The 18,896-nt window shown below is 41.9% G+C and overlaps 2 protein-coding genes across 2 annotated transcripts; one reads left to right on the top strand and one right to left on the bottom strand.

Moving 5' to 3' along the window:
• The first annotated feature begins 150 nt into the window (after positions 1-150).
• Positions 151-8,294, top strand: gnao1b (guanine nucleotide binding protein (G protein), alpha activating activity polypeptide O, b). The gene is made up of 8 exons (XM_031314335.2): positions 151-581; positions 730-772; positions 4,013-4,154; positions 4,490-4,650; positions 4,743-4,871; positions 4,984-5,113; positions 6,357-6,510; positions 6,616-8,294. The coding sequence occupies exons 1-8, from the start codon at positions 464-466 to the stop codon at positions 6,801-6,803; spliced, it is 1,065 nt and encodes a 354-aa protein (XP_031170195.1). The 5' UTR covers positions 151-463; the 3' UTR covers positions 6,804-8,294.
• A 263-nt stretch (positions 8,295-8,557) lies between these two features.
• On the bottom strand, positions 8,558-18,585 carry cog4 (component of oligomeric golgi complex 4). The gene is made up of 19 exons (XM_031314327.2): positions 18,248-18,585; positions 16,877-16,959; positions 16,627-16,741; positions 16,305-16,479; positions 15,853-16,046; positions 14,209-14,314; positions 13,959-14,116; positions 13,827-13,885; positions 13,622-13,746; positions 13,380-13,498; positions 12,733-12,899; positions 11,753-11,918; positions 11,286-11,348; positions 11,064-11,177; positions 10,681-10,773; positions 10,518-10,601; positions 10,327-10,428; positions 9,947-10,075; positions 8,558-9,307 (listed from the first exon to the last, which is right to left on the bottom strand). Exons 1-19 carry the CDS (start codon positions 18,380-18,382, stop codon positions 9,173-9,175), a joined length of 2,322 nt encoding a protein of 773 aa, XP_031170187.1. The 5' UTR covers positions 18,383-18,585; the 3' UTR covers positions 8,558-9,172.
• Between the last annotated feature and the right edge of the window lie 311 nt (positions 18,586-18,896).

The raw sequence follows: 18,896 nt of genomic DNA, 5'->3' as shown, positions 1-18,896 counted from the left end.
CGGCTGCTCTGACGTAAGCGAGATTGTCCCGTAGGTGAGTCTCGCGCAGCCAGCCTTGCTTCCCTCCTCTTCCTCTCGCGCGCCTCCTGCCTGCCTTCGTGAAAAGATACGATGAAATCGCTCGCTGTCATCATCATCAGCGCCGCCCTGTAGAGAGAGAGAGAGAGAGAGAGAGCCCCCTCCACTCCCCACCTAACAACAACCCCAACCCCGCAGGCTCGAGCACAACGACCCCACCCCCCAACCCCCTCTGAGAGAGGAGACGGAGATAGAGAGGCACTAACAGAGTCACGGAGAGAAGACCGTTTCGGGATCCCGGCTCTGTTTTGCCCTCAATCCGGGCCTAATGCTGTAGCAGACAGCGCAGGAGGAGAGCTCGAGCGAGAGACAACGCACTGATTGAGAGTCGGTGAGGGACAGGGCGGACCGGAGAGACGACGGGATTGCTCATTCGCTTGGAGACATGGGATGTACACTGAGCGCCGAGGAGCGCGCTGCTCTGGACCGGAGCAAGGCCATCGAGAAAAACCTGAAGGAAGACGGAGTGGTCGCCGCCAAGGACGTCAAACTGCTTCTGCTCGGTAAGAGAAGAGCCTCTTCGGCCGCGGGGCTGCTGCGCCTCGGCGCGGCACGGCTCGGTTTGGTTGTGGTGGCACTGCATGGGGCGGAGGTGCTCTCCGTGGTACTGATTTCATTGCCGGCTCTCACTCTGCCCTCCGTTCTTTACAGGCGGCGGAGAGTCCGGTAAAAGCACCATCGTCAAACAGATGAAGTAAGTGTCTCTTTTTTTGCTTATCTTAACCCGCTCCGACTCAGCCAGAGTAAAAGGCCCGAGATTGCGCCTCCCATATCTGTGCTAAGGCAGGTTGAGCCGCCATGTTTCGAGAGGCCGTAGCCCCGGAGGAGTGCCGGTGACTCGAGCACCTCCTGCAGACAGACGGCTGCGGAGGCCGCCCCGGTGCGTCCCAGGGTGCTGTTCATTGCCAGGGTGCTGAAATGTGGTTAACGAGGGTTTTACTGACTACAGGGAGTATGCGACTAGGGATATGTGGTTGTTGTTCCTCCGTGCGCGTGCGCGTGCGAGCGCGCGTGCGTACGTGTGTGTGTGTGTGTGTGTGTGTGTGTGTGTGTGTGTGTATTACATTGAGGTCACTACAGCTCCATTAGTGAATACCTCTGCTTTTAATCTTAATGGCTTTAAGTGCCCGATATCGCCGGGAGTACTTTGCCTATAAAGCGGATTTACGCAGAAATATGGCTTCTAAAACCGCATCTAAACCTCCCCCTGTCTAAGCTAAATCACTCTTTGATTTTTTAAATCACTGTTGTTGTTTTCTCTAAACCTCTTAGTTAGGTTTCTAGATGTTTCAGTGCGGAAAAAGCACGGCCCATTGTATATTTTTTTTCTTCATGTGAAATATCTTTCCCAGTGTTTGTGGGTAGCAGTGTTTCTCTCTGCCTCAGTCCTGCTCACCGCATCCCGGCCTGCAGTGCACTGACTGCACCCTCCCTCCCTCGCCTTTCTTCCTTCCATGCCCTGCTTCCTCCTCTTCCCATCACCTCATTATCCTCCCAGTGATTTCTAGTTGTCCATAACTCACTGCTGTACCATGAACACAAGACACTGGGCCCAAATAGTGTTTACAGATACTTTCCAGGGTTTATTATCCCCGAAAATAAGCAGCAGATGGATGGGTTTTACTACACAGTCTGGGTCATAAAGTTTAGGTATTGGAGGCGAAGTTTAGCATGTTCTCCTGTGATATGTCCACTCATCATCAACACATGATGTGCTGGTCAGAATAAAGGTTTTCATATTGTGTAATTCAGGCATGGATGTGGTGGTTTTATAATTGCAATGAGATTGCTGTGTGTGTGTGTGTGTGTGTGTGTGTGTGTGTGTGTGTGTTTGTGTGTGTGTGAGAGAGAGAGAGAGAGAGAGAGAGAGAGTCTGAAAGGTTGCAAGAAATTTTGACAATTTTAAAAACCTTAAAATGGTCAGAAAATGTAACTTATAATAATTGAATCCCATAGCTGGAAAGATGCATATATAAAGTAGATTTGGGGTTTGAATTATACTACTTCATTGAGGGTGATGTAGTACTGCAGAAATGTCAGTGGTGTCTATTTTTTACACTTTTTTGTAAAAACGCTTGTGATCAGTTCTCCTCAATTGTGCATACTATATATAGAGCTGAAATGATTAGTCCATGAAATTAAGAATTAATCTGCAACTATTTTGATAACCTCCTAATCGCAACAATTTCCTGCTTCTGACTTTATTAAATGTGAATATTTACTGGTTTTCTAACTTCTCTACGATATTAACTTGAATATCTTTGAGTTTTGGACTGTTGGTTTGACAAAATGACAGATTTGAAGATTTCCCTTTGAGTTTTGTAAAAAAACTTTTTGAACGTTTTTTTTTACTACTTTTCTAAATTCTTTATAGACCAAAGGCAAGGCAGGCAAGGCAGCTTTTTTTGTATAGCACATTTCAGCAACAGGGCAATTCAAAGTGCTTTACATAAAAACAGATAAAATACGAGAATAAAAGTTACAGTGCAGTATAAGAAATTAAACATTAAAGAGCCGTTAAAACAGTTAAATATATAAAAGCAGATAAAATAGGAATAGGAACCAAACAAGTATTGATATAATGAGAAAATAATCAGCAATTTAATCGCTAAGGAATATGTTTGATAGTTGCTGCTTTAACTATATATTAATTTAAACTTCTGTTTTTGGCTTGTTTTGCATTTTGCATACACTGAATGCACAAAATATAAAATAAAAACACCTCTTTGAGTGTTTCCCCCAAGCACCAAGACGCTGACACATCTCTCACCTAAACAATAGTCACAATTATTTTAGACCTGAAACAATTAGTTGAATTGAATAGTTAAATAAGCTGCAACTATTTTCATGATCGAATTGCTTTAGTCATTTTTGTTAAATAGTTTTGTTTCCCAAACATTCTCTGGTTCCTGCTTCTTAAATGTGAGGATTTGATGCTTTTCTTTGTCTTACATGATAGTAAATTGAATCTCTTTGGGACTGTTGGTCAGACAAAATAAGACATTTGAAGACGTAGCCTTGAGCTGTGGAAAAATAAAATGTGCATTTTTCACTATTTTCTCATATTTCATAGACAAAGCGATTAATCAGCACATTAATTGCTAATAAAAATGAACCGTTAGTTGCAGCCCTAAATTATTTTACAGCCTTTGCTGTGTGAAACTTCAGCTTTGCTCCTTTCCCCTAAAGGTTACTGTTGTATTTCATAAAACTGTTAATTTTTAGGATGTTAGTGGAGGTGGCCACTGCTATAAAACCTCTTTTCATAATGAGCTCTGGTGAAATGAATTTTGATAAAAACCATCATCCCTTATTTATTTTCCTTATCAAACATCAATGATCACAAAGGAGGTAAAGAGAAGCTGCTGAAGTTTAAATGTGTCAGGAAGTGAAGACTCCTATATTTTATAGATTCAGTCAGGGTGAGGGTGTGCTGATGGCTAATTGAAGGTTTGCAGTGCACTGTGTCATACTAAATGTAACAGTACAGTTCTGTGTGGTGTGATTGATTGGTGCTCTGACTGATTCCACTAATAAATTATGAATGGCTTAAATATCACATTACTATCCAATTACAGATCACACACTGAGACTGTGATCAATTCCCATCCCATTATACAGTGACACACTTAAAGATGCATTTTAGATAGCGATGGAAGGATGAAGGGAGAGAGGACTATAATTGTGTTTAATGCCAAGAATCATCTGGCACACACACACACACACACACACACACACACACACACACACACACACACACACACACACACACACACACACACACACACACACACAAACAAAGAAAAACCTCTGCCAGAACATCTGGACCTCTTATCTTATATTATTCAGGACTGCAGGAACATATGGATATGTGTGACTTATTCTCTTTAGTCCATGCCTGTGTCTTTGTGTTAATATCTGTGTGCAACTGCAGGATTATCCATGAAGATGGCTTTTCTGGGGATGATGTGAAGCAGTATAAGCCCGTGGTCTACAGCAACACCATCCAGAGCTTGGCGGCCATCCTCCGAGCCATGGACTCACTGGGCATCGAATTTGGAGACAAGGATAGAAAAGTTAGTCTCACAGTTACCCTCCAGCTGAAATGTTCACCTACAGACTGCTGAGAAACTGAGATTTTATTTATGTTTAAGGGTTGAAATCTTATACTGCCAAATCATGGCTTGAGAATAATCAGAAGATTGTTTAGTGTGATAAATCCCACTATCTGCTTGGGTTAAAGCATCTAGTTGATGTCCCTCACATGGACTTGTTGCTAGTCAAACTGGAACTGTCATTTAAAGAAATCAGAAATCTTAAACCACAATACCTGTACAACAGGTGATTAAAAATAAATCCACAGTATCATTTTGTTCCTCTTTCCCTGATCTTATGAAATGTATCCATCTAGGCGGATGCTAAGCTGGTGTGCGATGTGGTCAGTCGTATGGAGGACACAGAGCCATACTCTGCAGAGCTTCTTACTGCTATGAAGCGTGTATGGACCGATGCTGGGACTCAGGAGTGCTTCAGCCGTGCCCGGGAATACCAACTCAACGACTCTGCTCAATAGTAAATACAGATATAGACTATAAGAACCCATATTTGCAAAAATAGCCACCCATTCTCTATTCCACATTCTTCTTGATCTTTGTCGTTATCAGCTACCTGGACAGTCTAGACCGGATCGGGGCAGCAGACTACCAGCCCACAGAGCAAGATATCCTGAGAACCAGAGTGAAGACTACTGGTATCGTCGAAACCCACTTCACCTTCAAAAACCTCCATTTCAGGTAGCGTACATGTAGCTCACAACAACTTGGCCTTTGTTGTTGGCATTTTGTGTAAGATTAGGTTCAGGGATGACAGCTCTGGGTCTGAATTGACTTCTTGCACTTTTTCCAGGCTGTTTGACGTGGGGGGTCAGAGATCAGAGAGGAAGAAGTGGATCCACTGCTTTGAAGATGTGACTGCCATTATCTTCTGTGTTGCTCTGAGTGGATACGACCAGGTGCTCCATGAAGATGAAACAACTGTAAGTGCGTCTCGGTTAATTCAGTCTGAATCCCTCTGATGCACAAATCACGGTGGGACTTTGACTGATGTAAAAGGCGTCCTGGTTGGACATATATGATATATGATATAACTGCAACATCACCAGTTGGATTCTGGACGGGGACCTTTGATGCATTGATATCCTTAATTTGGACCTTTGTCTCTTTCCCTTTCTATTTCCCATTTGCTCGTTACTGTTACCTATATATTAAAAGCAAAATGCCACAAAAAAAAAAAGAATCTTAAAGGTCAATAGTTACAGATTTACAACGCCAGTGCATTTTTTGTGTCTTTATTCAAGTCAAGTCAAACATAGCTATAGAACATACATTCTTATTCATATGTCCAGTATGCGATTTGTCATTTTTTTTTAACAGGGAGTACTAAGTAAGTAAGTATTATATTTAGAATGTAGAATATTTAGATCCAAGACGAAACTGACCAAAGGGCGGGACTCAAGAGGAAAAAAAATCCAATTTCAAATCTGCTACTTCAGCACCACGGACAGCACCATGGATTTTTCAATATACAGTTAGGCTACTAATATTTCAGGGCCATGGTCGGGGCCATAGATTCTAACTTGCACAAACCTCAGTCCGATAAAGAATCAATGAGCAGACTAGACTAACATATTCAACCATACTCTCTCTGCTACTATGGGATGGAGAGGGGAGCGTAACAGGTTAACATTTAACATTTTGGTATTTTTCTAACACAGGGAATGACATCCCAACTCGTATCACTAATATGTTATAATTTGTCTCAGAAGGCTTCACAATCTGTACAACAAACTATCTTTAGACCCTTGATTTTAAATGGGGAGAAACCCCATTAAAAGCAACAGAAGAGGGGCCCTCTTTCAGTACAGACAGTGGAACTATCTATCACTACTACTTTTAATAAACTGTAAAATAATTAATTTATTAATTTAACCATTTTTAAATTGATGATTTGTTTACCTATTTCTTCTTTGGTCAGCCAGGTGCTTAGGGTTAGGGTTTAATAATATTTTAAATGTTTATTTGTTCTGTTTTTCATTTATATTAATGAAAAAACCTTTGAAAGATGAATGTATAAAATCCCAGTTGTTTTCCATACACAGTCACTTTGGTGTTTATCAGTTACACATGAAGCAATTAGCTGTTGTTGACAAAGTGAACAATTATTCTACTCCAGGCCCTCTCCTCACACCAACACCAACCACATATTTATTCTTCCTGCAGAACCGCATGCATGAGTCCCTTATGCTCTTTGACTCCATCTGTAACAACAAGTTCTTCATCGACACCTCTATCATCCTCTTCCTCAACAAGAAGGATCTGTTTGGTGAAAAGATCAAGAAGTCACCGCTGACGATCTGTTTTCCAGAATACACAGGTGAGTTTCATTTTTGTAGAGAGCTGCTTCACGAGCAAAATGATGAATGTTGGTGCTTCATGCTTACTGCGTTTCTCTCTCTCTGTTTCCTCCTTTGTTCTCCAGGTGCTAATACTTACGACGATGCTACTGCATATATTCAGGTTCAGTTTGAGAGTAAGAGCCGCTCTCCCAATAAGGAGATCTACTGTCACCTGACCTGTGCCACAGACACAGGAAACATCCAGGTAGTGTTTGATGCCGTCACTGACATCATTATTGCAAACAACCTTAGAGGGTGTGGCTTATACTGAGGCCTGGCCAAGCACAGAGGTTGTCATGGAGAGTATGAGGTGTTAATAATGATAATTTTGATGATACTTAAACACATAAATATGTAATTCTACACGTCCAAATGGACCCAAAGAGCTGCCGTCCGACACCACACTGAATTATTGCCATGATTTGTTCCCTTTCTCTCGTTTTGATTTCAGTATACAACCCCGTTTTGTCTTATAAAAATGTGTTTTTGAGCTGAATGTTTAATGTTTAGTTGATGACTGTGTCAACAACTGGGAAGGTCAGAAGGGGCAGCACCAGGGTTGTATTCAGCTGGAGCCTCGTTTTACAAAAGAAATACAACGCGAGGCGTGTGCAATGTCATTTTTAACCACAGCGCGGACTATAGTCCCATTCTTTACGTGACATTTTTATGTGGTTTTATATGTAAGTCTCGAGGCATTTATATCTATACTGAATATAGCCTGTTGTGCTCCGTTTGAAGAGCTGCTGTGTGTATGAAGGTGGAGTTGATGATGATGATGATGTTGGGGAGGTGCTGTACTCGTGGCTGAGGCTCATGGTTGGAAAGGAGGCTATTTTAACTTTCAGAAGGGACAAAGCTCTTCTCTCCTTCAGACCCACACATGACTGAGTAGCCTGCAGGTCATTCCCACTCTCTATTTTCTCTTTTACTTTAAAACATAATGAGAGGATTCTTCTGTTCAGAGTGGCTGCCCATTTCCATTGGCCTCCTGTAGCGGGAGGAAATGCCTATCAGCCAATGATATCTAAAAAAACAAAAACAAACATCATATCGGTGCCAACCATCTGAGGACAGATTAGGATCAGAAATCATAGTTCATGTTCATACTATCAAATATTATTTAAGTAACATATTATTATCGAATGATTTATTTATTTAAGCCTCATGCCCTACATGACTCCTCCTACCTCCTGAAATCCTGTGCCACATATTTATTTCCTGACATGAAAAACTGGGGTACACTGACACCTGTCTACAGTTCAGAGGCTAGAAAGCATCCCTCTAATGACATCTTGTTCTCTGTGTGGTGCTTTACCCTTCAATGTGAATCTGTGTAGAAGTAGAAGACTGCACGAGAACAAGATCATTTGAGGCAGCCTGTCTGGGGAGTTGTGGGTTTTTCCGACCCTCTTTTCCACTGATCGGTAAACAGGGAACCATTATCCCCCCGTCTGTCACGTTTCTCTTTTCACGGAGAAAGTACAGCTCTCCATTTTCACCTGTGCACCCAGAAATTCATCTTCCCATCCCTGTATACTCTTATCTATCACATATCAGTCCCCATATCCTATCTCCATTTTCACCTTAAAAGCACCGTACTGTATATATATTATGATTATACCAGATTTTTTTTTTACTGTGAATGTTTTTGTGCTGCACCCCATCCTATTTGGTAGTTTATTGGTTGCTCTCATGTGGAATGTTTGTGCTGAGCCAATCGAATGTTGTGTTTACATTAAAGCCACACTTTTCCTAACTATTCCTGCTGTTTGTGGTCTGAGTCTGATTACACTGACGAAGGTAAGAGGGTTGATGACAAACTGTATGCTCGCAGCGCATCTTCCCTGCAAAAGTTTAGACCAGGAAATTAGGCTGAACATTATGAAAATGCACCACTTTTAATGCTTCATTGCCTGGTGAACACAGCTTTGTATTTAGTGTCAGAAATATGTATAAAAGATTGGGAACAGGTCTTGCATGGCAATAGGGCAGCACTTCATGAAATATGGCGGATGGCAGGGATCAGAGGCATTGCAGAGCGGCTCTCAATTTATTAGGTTAAACGTGTTCCATCATCACAGACAAGGAGCTATTCATATATTGAATGACTAGGCTGGATCAGCTGTCTGACCTGCTTTCAGTTTAATGGGTATGATGTTCATTACTGACATTTCACTGACAGCCGCAGAGCTCCACTCCTCAGTCCCAGTGTGTCCTCGTTTCTCAGCGCCAGCTACAGGTTAAAAGGTTGGAACTCCCCGAACAATTACACTTTCTAATCACACATTTAGGAGAATACTCTCACATTTTACAGCTCATTCATATAAAATAGTTCACCATCTCTGTCATGTTAACCCCAAACCATGGCCCTAACAGCTGAGCTGTAACTCTGATACAGACTGACATGAGCCGGGCGTGGAGCAGAAGGCAGAGTCCGAAAACCCGACTGAAATCTCCAGGATAAGCATTTTTGTTTCAGAAAAGAAATCCCCAGCCATTTTGCCTTGTGCCCTGCCCCACATCCATTTACATAAACATGGATTAAACCTGGATTGTGCAGAGCTCTTTAGTGAAAAAAAGCATCACAAGGTGGGTACTGCAAGGCAATCACTGTTAACCAGTGGAGTGCTTCATCATTTACAGTCGCAGCCTCTTGATATCTTCACTTCTGAAGTCAACACGCAGCGCTAGAACCTGACGCACCTCCGCTGGGGTCAGCCGCCATGTCAGGGGGCCTGAGTTTGGGCCCCAGTAATCCAAGATCTCAGTTACCTGCAGTACAAATAGGTACATGTGAGTAAACCAGGAGGAAGTAACCGTATCCTTTACCTAAGTAAGTCAACCTACAGTAAGTAGCAATACTATACTGTGAAAATTACAAGTATCATGAGCAAAATGTATTTCAAAAGTAACAGTATTCATAATGCAGAACATTGCCCCTGTTATATATTATATTACTGGATTCTTTTTTAATTGATAAATGAATGCATAATTAGCATTTCACTGTAGAATAATTTTTTTTGGGGGGGCAGTTTTGCAACAAAAGTCCCGGCCTGACTTAGTCTCAAGACACTCTCCTGCATCTACAGACCCCAAGGCCGCCTGGATGCTCCGTTTTGTAGTTGGTGAGGTGGAGCTAATTTAACTGCTTTATATCTTCTCAGTAGTCATTTTATGACAATGCATCATATTTTATAACTAGTAACTAAAGCTGTCAGATAAATGTGGTGGAGTAAAAAATACAATATTTCCAATTGAACTGTAGTGAAGTAGAAGTATAAAGTAGCATAAAATGGAAATACTCAAGTATCTCAAAACTGTACTGGAGTAAATGTACTTAGTTACATTCTACCACTGACGTAAACTTCCATAAACATAAAATAATTATGTGTGTAAAATTATCTAAATTACCCGCTCCAGGTTGAGGATTGTGGCCATTTGTGTGAGACGCGCAAACTTATCCCTGATGGTCCAGGTGGTCACGGTGGTGAGGTACGCCACAAGAGACCGAAGCTCTTTATCGAACTGGAGCCCTCCGAGCTACAACAGAAACAGTGGATGGACTTTATGTTGTACAAAGTATAAACTGTTATTTAGAGGTTTCCTGAAAATGCTCTGGCTCAAAACAGAAAGATGCTCTTGTGGCAAACGGGAGCAGCCTCTCCTGCAGGCCTTTCTGGACTCATTAATAAATCATTGCCTGAGGCCTTTCATCACATGTGTTAGTGATGTGATGCAATATGATGCAGAGGGTGCTCTGCGCCACCTTGTGGCCGAGGTCAGCTCCTCACCCTGCTGAATGAACATTTGAGGACGGTCTTCTCCATTTCAATGGATATCAAGCTGGTCATCAGGCTGGTCAGTATGTCGTAGATGACAGGAGACTGGGCCGTCTGGTGAGGGGACACAGAGGCGTTAAAAAATAAATAAGAAGAAAGGATAGATATATATTTTGTTTTGGGAGTCATAGCTGAAATGTTACCTTGAACTCCGCCATGAGCTGCTCCAAGTTAACGATGAGCTGCTGCACCCAGGGATCATTAGCTTCATAATCATTAAACTCCTCCTGGGAGGAACACCAGCTGTTACAGCGACATGTTTTATGGACTCTGGTTTATTTTTGTTCACTATTCTGAAACCGTTACCTCTTCTATGTTGTGTGAGATGGACAGGAAGCTGCTGATCCAGGGTTTGACCTGAGGCTTTATGGCTGTTGTGTTTAACTCAGTCAGGCCCTCCTGTGAAATATATTCATATCAAAGTATGAAACTTGTACCACTCAGTGGCAGGGAGGTTTTCATTGTTCCTCATTAAAATGACACCATTCATTTGAATAGCTATCTCCACAAAATGTATGTTTATTTACATAAAGTAAATCTGTCACTCTAACCCTATGAAAACACACAGATAGAATTGTTCCCTGTTGTGTAGCACCTACTGTTAATAAGTACATACACAACTCTCAGCTGAAAAGCACTGATCAATGTGTGTGTGTGTGTGTGTGTGTGTGTGTGTGTGTCTCTCCAACCTGTAAGAGATCCTTGAACTTGGCAGATGTGTTGACGAGGTCGGACAAACAGCTTTCAATCTTGGCTTGTTCTCCAGAGCCGGCGCCCTGATTAAACAACTTGGAGCAGTCATTCTGAGAGGCAAAAAAGAAGAAGAGGAACATCGCCAAACAATGAGGTCAACTCTAAGTGACAAGATGAATAGAAGAGATGCAGAGTGCTAGCACAGGTGTGAAACTTACCTCAAGGTTTCTCTTTAAAGTCGTGATATTCTCACTACACACCTCAACGTTATTCAGAGTCACCTGAGATGGAAAGAAAGACAGAAAAAAAACAATGGTTCAGTAGGATTCAGGGCTATTCTTCGATTCTTTCTCTGAAAATATAGTCTGCAGAATTATTTTTACTTTTATGGTCTAACTGGTAGCCTTGAACCTTTTAAGCGTTTCTTGATTCTAATTTACCTTTTGACAAATTGGTTAAAAAGGTTTTTGAAGTCGTGCTTCCTTCAGCTAAGAGCCATTTTAAAAATGAAAGCACTACTTACATCACTTAAATTAGGAGGAGGGTTATTCATGCATCTGATCCCTGAATTTAGTTACTGCTGCTGTTTTTTTATATCATAGTCTGGTTAACAATTTCTAAGATACTGCCTGAGAGCGAGGTGGGGATATGTGTATGTGTGTGTGCGTTTGTCTATTCGTCTTACCAGAAATGCAGCCTTGGCATGTTCAGCGCTCTCGATGCCCATCGTGTTGAACTTCCCCTGCTGTAAGCTGCTCTGCATCAGACTGACAGCACTGCTGACGCCACGCTGGATGTCCTGAAGCGTCGTAGCCGGGAAGCCCTGCCGCAGCTTATTATACAACACCTCCCTGCCAGGTGGAGAGAGACGGGGAAGGAAGAGAAACATACATGCATGAGAACTAAAGAAGTGTAAAAAAAAAAAAAAAAAAAAGAAAGATATATAAGCAGCCATATTATGCTCATTTTCAGGTTCATAATTGTATTTTAAGGTTGTACCAGAATAGGTTTACATGGTTTAATTTTCAAAAAACACCATATTTGTGTTGTACTGCACCGCTCTCTCTCACTGCTGCAGATCCTCTTTTCACCTGGTCTCTGTTTTAGCTACAGAGTGAGACCTCTTTTCTTCTTCTGTACTATCTTTGATTGCACTTGCACATGCGCAGTAGCTCAGATGTAGATCATGTCAGCTAGCTAGCTCCATAGCTAAAAGAAAGTAAAAGAAAGGCTGTTTCTACAACTTCAGTCAGTTACAAGGCAGGATTAGCTGGGAGACTTCTAAATGAGGGCGCACATGTAAGTAGTTCTTTTGTAGATTATGGTGAACTTGTGTGTGTTGTAGCAGTGCTTTGCTATTGAGAACGAGGTAGCATGCTAGCATTAGCATGCTAACGCTACGGCTAATGGTTGCGGTTAGCCTGCTTGTTTCAGCTTGTGACGTCACAAGCTGTGCCGATTTTGACCAGCTCACCCAGAGACTGAAGGCAGGACACATTCAGAAACTGTATCTCACTCTAAACAGCATGGATGGATTTTTTTCAAAGTTTGTATGTGTGTGGAAACACCAGAGACACAACATAACACCCCAAATCCCAGAAAAAGTGATCTTTTCATAATATGGGCACTTTAAATATGTCAACTGTAAAGTGAACGAGTGAGCACCTGAAGTCAGACTCCAGCACAGAGTTAGCGTGGTTGATCATGGCACAGAGGCAGTCGATGCTGGAGCTGGATAAAGCTCTACTGATGCACTTCTTCACAATGTAGAAACAGTCGTCCACCATGCTGGAGGTCAGCTGACCCTTTTCATATGTATCCATAGCAACAGCCTGAGGAGGAAAATGTATTCTATTTAAACTGAATTGAATATGCTCTAATGAGTAAATATTACATTATGTGTGAAATACACTGTTTTCCCTTAAATGTTCAACACTTGAATTATCTCTATTGCAGTGATAACAATTTCATGGCATGTTTATTTTAAAATATGTTCTTTTTAAAAAGGGCCACATGGTTATTTCGAGAGTAGTTAAAATAATAAAAAAATGAGCTTCAAAATTTTAAGAAGAATCATAATCAATACAGCAGAACCAGAAGACACATTTTTTATTTCCACACATTATTCTTCCTCGTCAAAATCTGGTGCTTGCATTACCCACAATGAAACTCTAACTGCCTGCAGAGATTCAGGTGTGTTATGGTAGTAGCGGCTAATGTAGCCTCAAGCAGAGATGAGGAGTGGGCAACAGATGCCCCTTTAAGATTATTTTGTCAAATATACAAATACGATATAAAATGGAGTCATGTACCTTGTTGACAGACTCTCTCATGTAGTACTCTTCCATTGGAATATAGTAACCAATCAGCTCCTGCATCGTCCTGCTCAGCAAGCAGTGTTTCAGTAGCTTCTCCGTGTTCTGCTGATGCTCTGGGTTTTCCCAAAAATGTACAAACAAATTAGTATTGGAGATTTTAGATGGATAGAAAGCTTTTTAGGTCCACATGTCAAAAAGGCATTTGTGCATGCATCACCACGTTACTGTAAAACTACCCTGTGTGACGCTCTGAGCATCCCCAACTTCAAAGTCGGCCAGCATGCGACGGCGTAAGAAGCGCAGGTAGAGCTCCGCCCTTGCGTTCATCAGGGTTACTTCAGTCAGTACAGGGTCCAGCTCCCTGTTCATGTTAGACAGACGTGTAAACAAAAACACCATAGAGACAATAATAGAGGAGAACAGGATATTGCTGAGACAAACCGGGGCTCGATCCCCTCTCCCGGCACGCTCTTCATCATGCTGCTCTGGGCGACCTGAAACTACAGGAGGGATACAAGTTCACAGATATCCATTAAAAACACTCATGTCATGCAGTTCAGAAGTCATGCACACCTTGTTGTGGTATCCTCTCTGCTGTATAAACTTGTCGACTATTTTCTGGGCCTGTCGGTCACATTCCTGCTGCAGGTGAGTGATGAGTGTGTACAGATGCCCTGGACCGTAATACGTCTCTACTATGGGCTGATGAGTCTCAACGACGCGAGCAATACCTGTAAACACACGCCAACGTGTTAGAGGAGTCCATCTCGTGCAAACAAAGGCCAATGTACCCAGATGGAGAGCATCAGGCATGTTTTCTCACCTTCCAGCAGCAGCGTCAGAGTGTCTGCAAATACCAACGGTGCTCTCTTCTCGCCCAGATCTCCACCAGAAGCTAAGAGCAGGTTCTCCTCAGCTTTGGAGGAAAGCTGTGAGAATATGAGTGTGTTAAAAAGACAGAAAAAATGAGACATAGCATACAGTATCTGCGACTATTTCTGTGCGAAAAACAAAGATGACTTAAGAGATCTATATTTACGATCTCATATGATCAACCGATGACTGTTTCTGACAATCATATGACATCAGATTAATTCTCTTTTTTTCCAAGGAGCAGGCCATTATCCACATGTACTTGAACATTCTACTAATTTAAGTATTTAGCTGAAACTCTTAAACCAAATAGAACGAGTGCACCATCAGGATCAGGAAGGTATTAGTTTCATAGAATTTACAAGCAACAACCAATAAATAATGGAAATATTTTACCAGAGTGAATAATAGAAAGCCCTTAGAAAGTTAAGTACCTCAACCAAGGCTGCACAAGTCTGTTATTTCAATGGAAAAATGTTTAGAAATTTCAAAGCTGCATCTGGATCCAGAATCTTCATCTGATCTTCATCAAAATATACATTGTGATCCAAGGAATATATGTGACAATATTATTTAATTCAAGTGCAGCAAAAAAAAATATATAACAAAAAGCAATGCCAGGATCAGCACTATAAACGTACCAACTCTTCATTGGGCCATGTCCCATCTTTCCACCAAAGTTAATTAACGTTTTGGGAACTACTCAGTAAGGTGGCCGACCAGGGCAAACACATTACAACAGCCCCAAACACTAACCTGGTGTGCCAGATGGTTTGTTAACACAGAACCATCTGATAAGTCATTAGAAACTGTTTGGAAAAGGGCAGGCACGTACAAACACCTAAACCTCGGCCAGCTCCTCACCTGACGCTGATTGGTCCGGTTCGCTGCTGTTCAGACACAAACGCATTGTGGCCTCACAAGATGGATTTTTGTGTGATATGCGATTCTCGCGTGATATATCGCATCAAATACAAAAACTACGCAAAGTAGTTTGTGGAACAGTGTGTGAGAGAGCGACACACACACACACACACACACACACACACACACACACACACACACACACACACACACACACACACACACACACACACACACACACACACACACACACACACACACACACACTACATTTTAGGATCCACTTTAAAATTATTTGATTTGCTTTTAAATCCCTCAATGGTCTTGCCCCACCCAAAATCTCTGAACTGCTGCACCCTTATACACCCGTTCTCTCAGGTCAGCTGATCAACTGCTCCTGAGTGCCCCCAAAACTAAGCGTAAGCTCAAATCGATTGTGTCATCGCTGTTGTATGGAGTGCGGCTCCTAAATTGTGGAATGATCTACCTCTGCACTGTCTGTATTTAAATCTCTTCTTAAAACCCACCTCTTCTTCTTCATATTGTATTTTATGCCTTGTGAGTTGTGTATTTTATGTATTCTTCTGTACAGCACTTTGGTCCACTGTGGTTGTTTTAAAGTGCTCTACAAATAAAGTTAGCTAATGATGATGATGACGTTGTAACGCGTTGGCCGACCACTCGGACACAAAAAAGCACAAACACAAACAGCATTAAAAACAAAACTTACCTGACTGCAGAGATATTGGCCAAAACGGACGAGGCCCTGCTGGTGGAGGCCCAACAGAGGGAAGATCTTGAAAAACCTTTCCACTTGTGCGAGGTCGACTGCTGCAACAGCTTCATCCAGCTTTTCAGCAACGATGACCTTAAGTTTCTGCTCTGCCTCCTGCAGCATCAACAGACTGGCATCCACAGCACTGCCTGTGGAGACATCATGCATTGGCAGAGTTATAGTGCAAGCCTAGACATATATTGTATCTATTTCACAGCTGATTTATAATGCTACTTACAGTTCAGTAAGAAATGTTTTTTTCATGAAACACTACAATCCTATGATGATCTGACAAAATCGTTGTCAAAATGGTGCAAAAACTCAAATAAGATTACAGTACTTCTTCACTGCAGTGTAAGACTGAATACTGAGCGATGCACTATGGCAGAGAACTAGAAGCCTCGTACTTTCTTCTCCCTGCCTGCTCAGCTCAATAACCGACTGGTCCAGAGAGAGGTATCGATGGATGTGAGCAGCAGCCTGCTCATAATCTTCATTACGTAGAGCTGTCTGCACGCCGTCTGTGCAGAACTTTAGATCGAGGATATCGTCGGCACGCTGGATGACATTATACAGCCGTGTCTAGAAAAATAAAACAAGATACACACTAAAAGATCAGTGTGTGCGATCCAGTACAACATTCTTGTAATTAATACAACCTATAAAACAAGTTGAATAAAACCTCTTATACACTGCTGAAAATTATACGTTTTTGTCATTGTGTATTACCTTTGCCAGGTCTAGCTGTCTGACTTTGCGGCTGACATTTTCAGCCAGACTGCAGGTAAATGTGATCATGCCTGACAGCTGACTGGCGTCTCCTTCAATCAACTGTAGGTTGGGCCTATAGAGCACAGAGACAGCATTTCGTACAACAGAGAACATATTCTTGTTGAACACAAACTGTGTTGGTTGGATCTCAAATAAATGATGATCATCAGGTGCTTTCTGAAACTACACTGATCTGTACAAACTGTACCCCATCCTCTGCAGCGCCAGCATCTTTGTGTGAATGGTCCCCTCCTGCCCCACCAGTCTTTCCAGCTCAGAATCCACTTCTTTCTGTATGAGGAGAAAAGAAAACATGTAATGAGCAACAAGAATATTAAGGTTTTGATATCAGCATCCTATACATATACTGTGTAGCGCTCTACAACTTTAACACGTCTGTTTTTCTTTATTCAGTGTCCAACTGCCTTCATATTTTTCCATCAAAACCTACATTGTTTTTAAGAAACCACATATATTGAGTAATTATCTAGGCATGTAGATGTCTGATAGATGGCAATTATTAGAAATATGGCATGTAAGTAGTTTAAGAGATATAGGGTGAGTTGAATAACCTTGTTGCATTAACAGGGCCATTATAGGACTCCACATCTTTGTAAATTTAGGCTTTTGGGGCCTTAGTGTATATGTTATTTTGCTCTATCTAGTAAGCTTTTTTAGGATTTCTGAGCAATAATTTATTCCTTACTTTTGTTGATGTGCTGATATATCTGATGGACACGGCATTACCTACAGTCTACTGTGCACAAATGGCCCATGAATTCATTTTCTTTGAAGCCACCGTCACATTTCTTCATTTGATTGCATGATTGTGCTTGTGATCCTAAGATGATCTCCTCAGATATACTTGTCAATCAGTAAGTCATATCTTTTAAAAGTCTCTAAACAGATATTCATAATTGATGCACTAAGAGCTGAAAGGCCAGCTGTAAAGCTCTGGGCTGGGCTGTAGAGAGGGGGCACGGCACTCATATCAGTCAGTGTAGATATTTCATGGTCGTAGTGGGGTGTATGTTTCGTTATATTTTTTCTGGCACAACATTTAATTATTATGACAATTTATATACACATGAGATACATTGTTGGTGGCAGCAGGGTATATATTTAGGATGGTCTTACAATGGTGATAACAAATCTCAGTCAGATTCAGCTGGTAGGACAAACTGGTTGACCTATTCACTACCAACCAGCGGTCACATATGTATGGCTAGCACTCTAAGTCACAGAGAGCCAAAATCCCAACAACCAGAACCAATTCTGCGGTCAAAATCCAACACTTCATGGTATTGAACTGTCCATAGTAGACTAGGTGTGTAGGCAGTGTTGCGTACCCTGCTAACTCAGCTGCTAACGTTACCCCTGTCTTCCGCCTTTTCCAGAAAACATTAGTAGCTCTAGCCTGCCCTGCAAGTACAAGTCATTAGCTTAACTGTTTAATTTCCATTAAGCCAAAGAAATTCCAAAGTGGAGTTTGTGTTTTGAGTCTGCAGCATCCCGGAAGTTTACGTGATGGATGACGACAGTGAGTGTACACGTCAAACAAACGGTCGTTTATACAAACCTCCTCCGCGCAGAGCTGCTGGTAAACTCTCTCCAGATCCTCCAGCTCCGTCAGGGCCGATATGGTCTCCATACTCACAGAGGACAGTGAGCCAGCGTCGCATCTTTTCGCTGCCACGGGTCCGCTGTCAGCCATCTTCCGCCACCGATACAGAACTTCAGAACCCCACGTCACAGGGGGGGGAGTACACCCTGGGTTTAGCCTGTCAGGCAACACCTTTTCACAGGAGGTGCGCTACAGAGGAGACGGTCTGCCTCTCTTTGATTCAAAATTGTGACCCATAACATTGGTCTTTACCATCTCTATCATAAACCCACACATTAATATTGGTTGGTGGTGGGGGCTTGCTATGGCAGCACAGAAGCCGTACCTGAGAAGTCTAATTCTGGGTACAGCACTCTCCTAATACGCATGCGTTGTACGTGTTTGTACTTAAACAGTGGAGGAAATTAATCCAATAATGGCAACATAAGCCATTCATAGGCACTAGATAGAAGTGATCTTATTTTAAAGTGTTCATTCACGTAAATAAAAAACAACAAATTAGCCGAGCCCAGCTAATATTGGGCTTTGCATGGCAGCTTCTTTATATTTTGCCTGTAGCCCCTCAACCAGTTATCCTGTACTAAAATGGTACCCTACATCAGGT

Source organism: Sander lucioperca, chromosome 3 (assembly GCF_008315115.2).
Source record: "Sander lucioperca isolate FBNREF2018 chromosome 3, SLUC_FBN_1.2, whole genome shotgun sequence".
Lineage (NCBI taxonomy): Eukaryota > Metazoa > Chordata > Actinopteri > Perciformes > Percidae > Sander > Sander lucioperca.
This window is presented reverse-complemented; position numbering and strand designations above follow the sequence as displayed.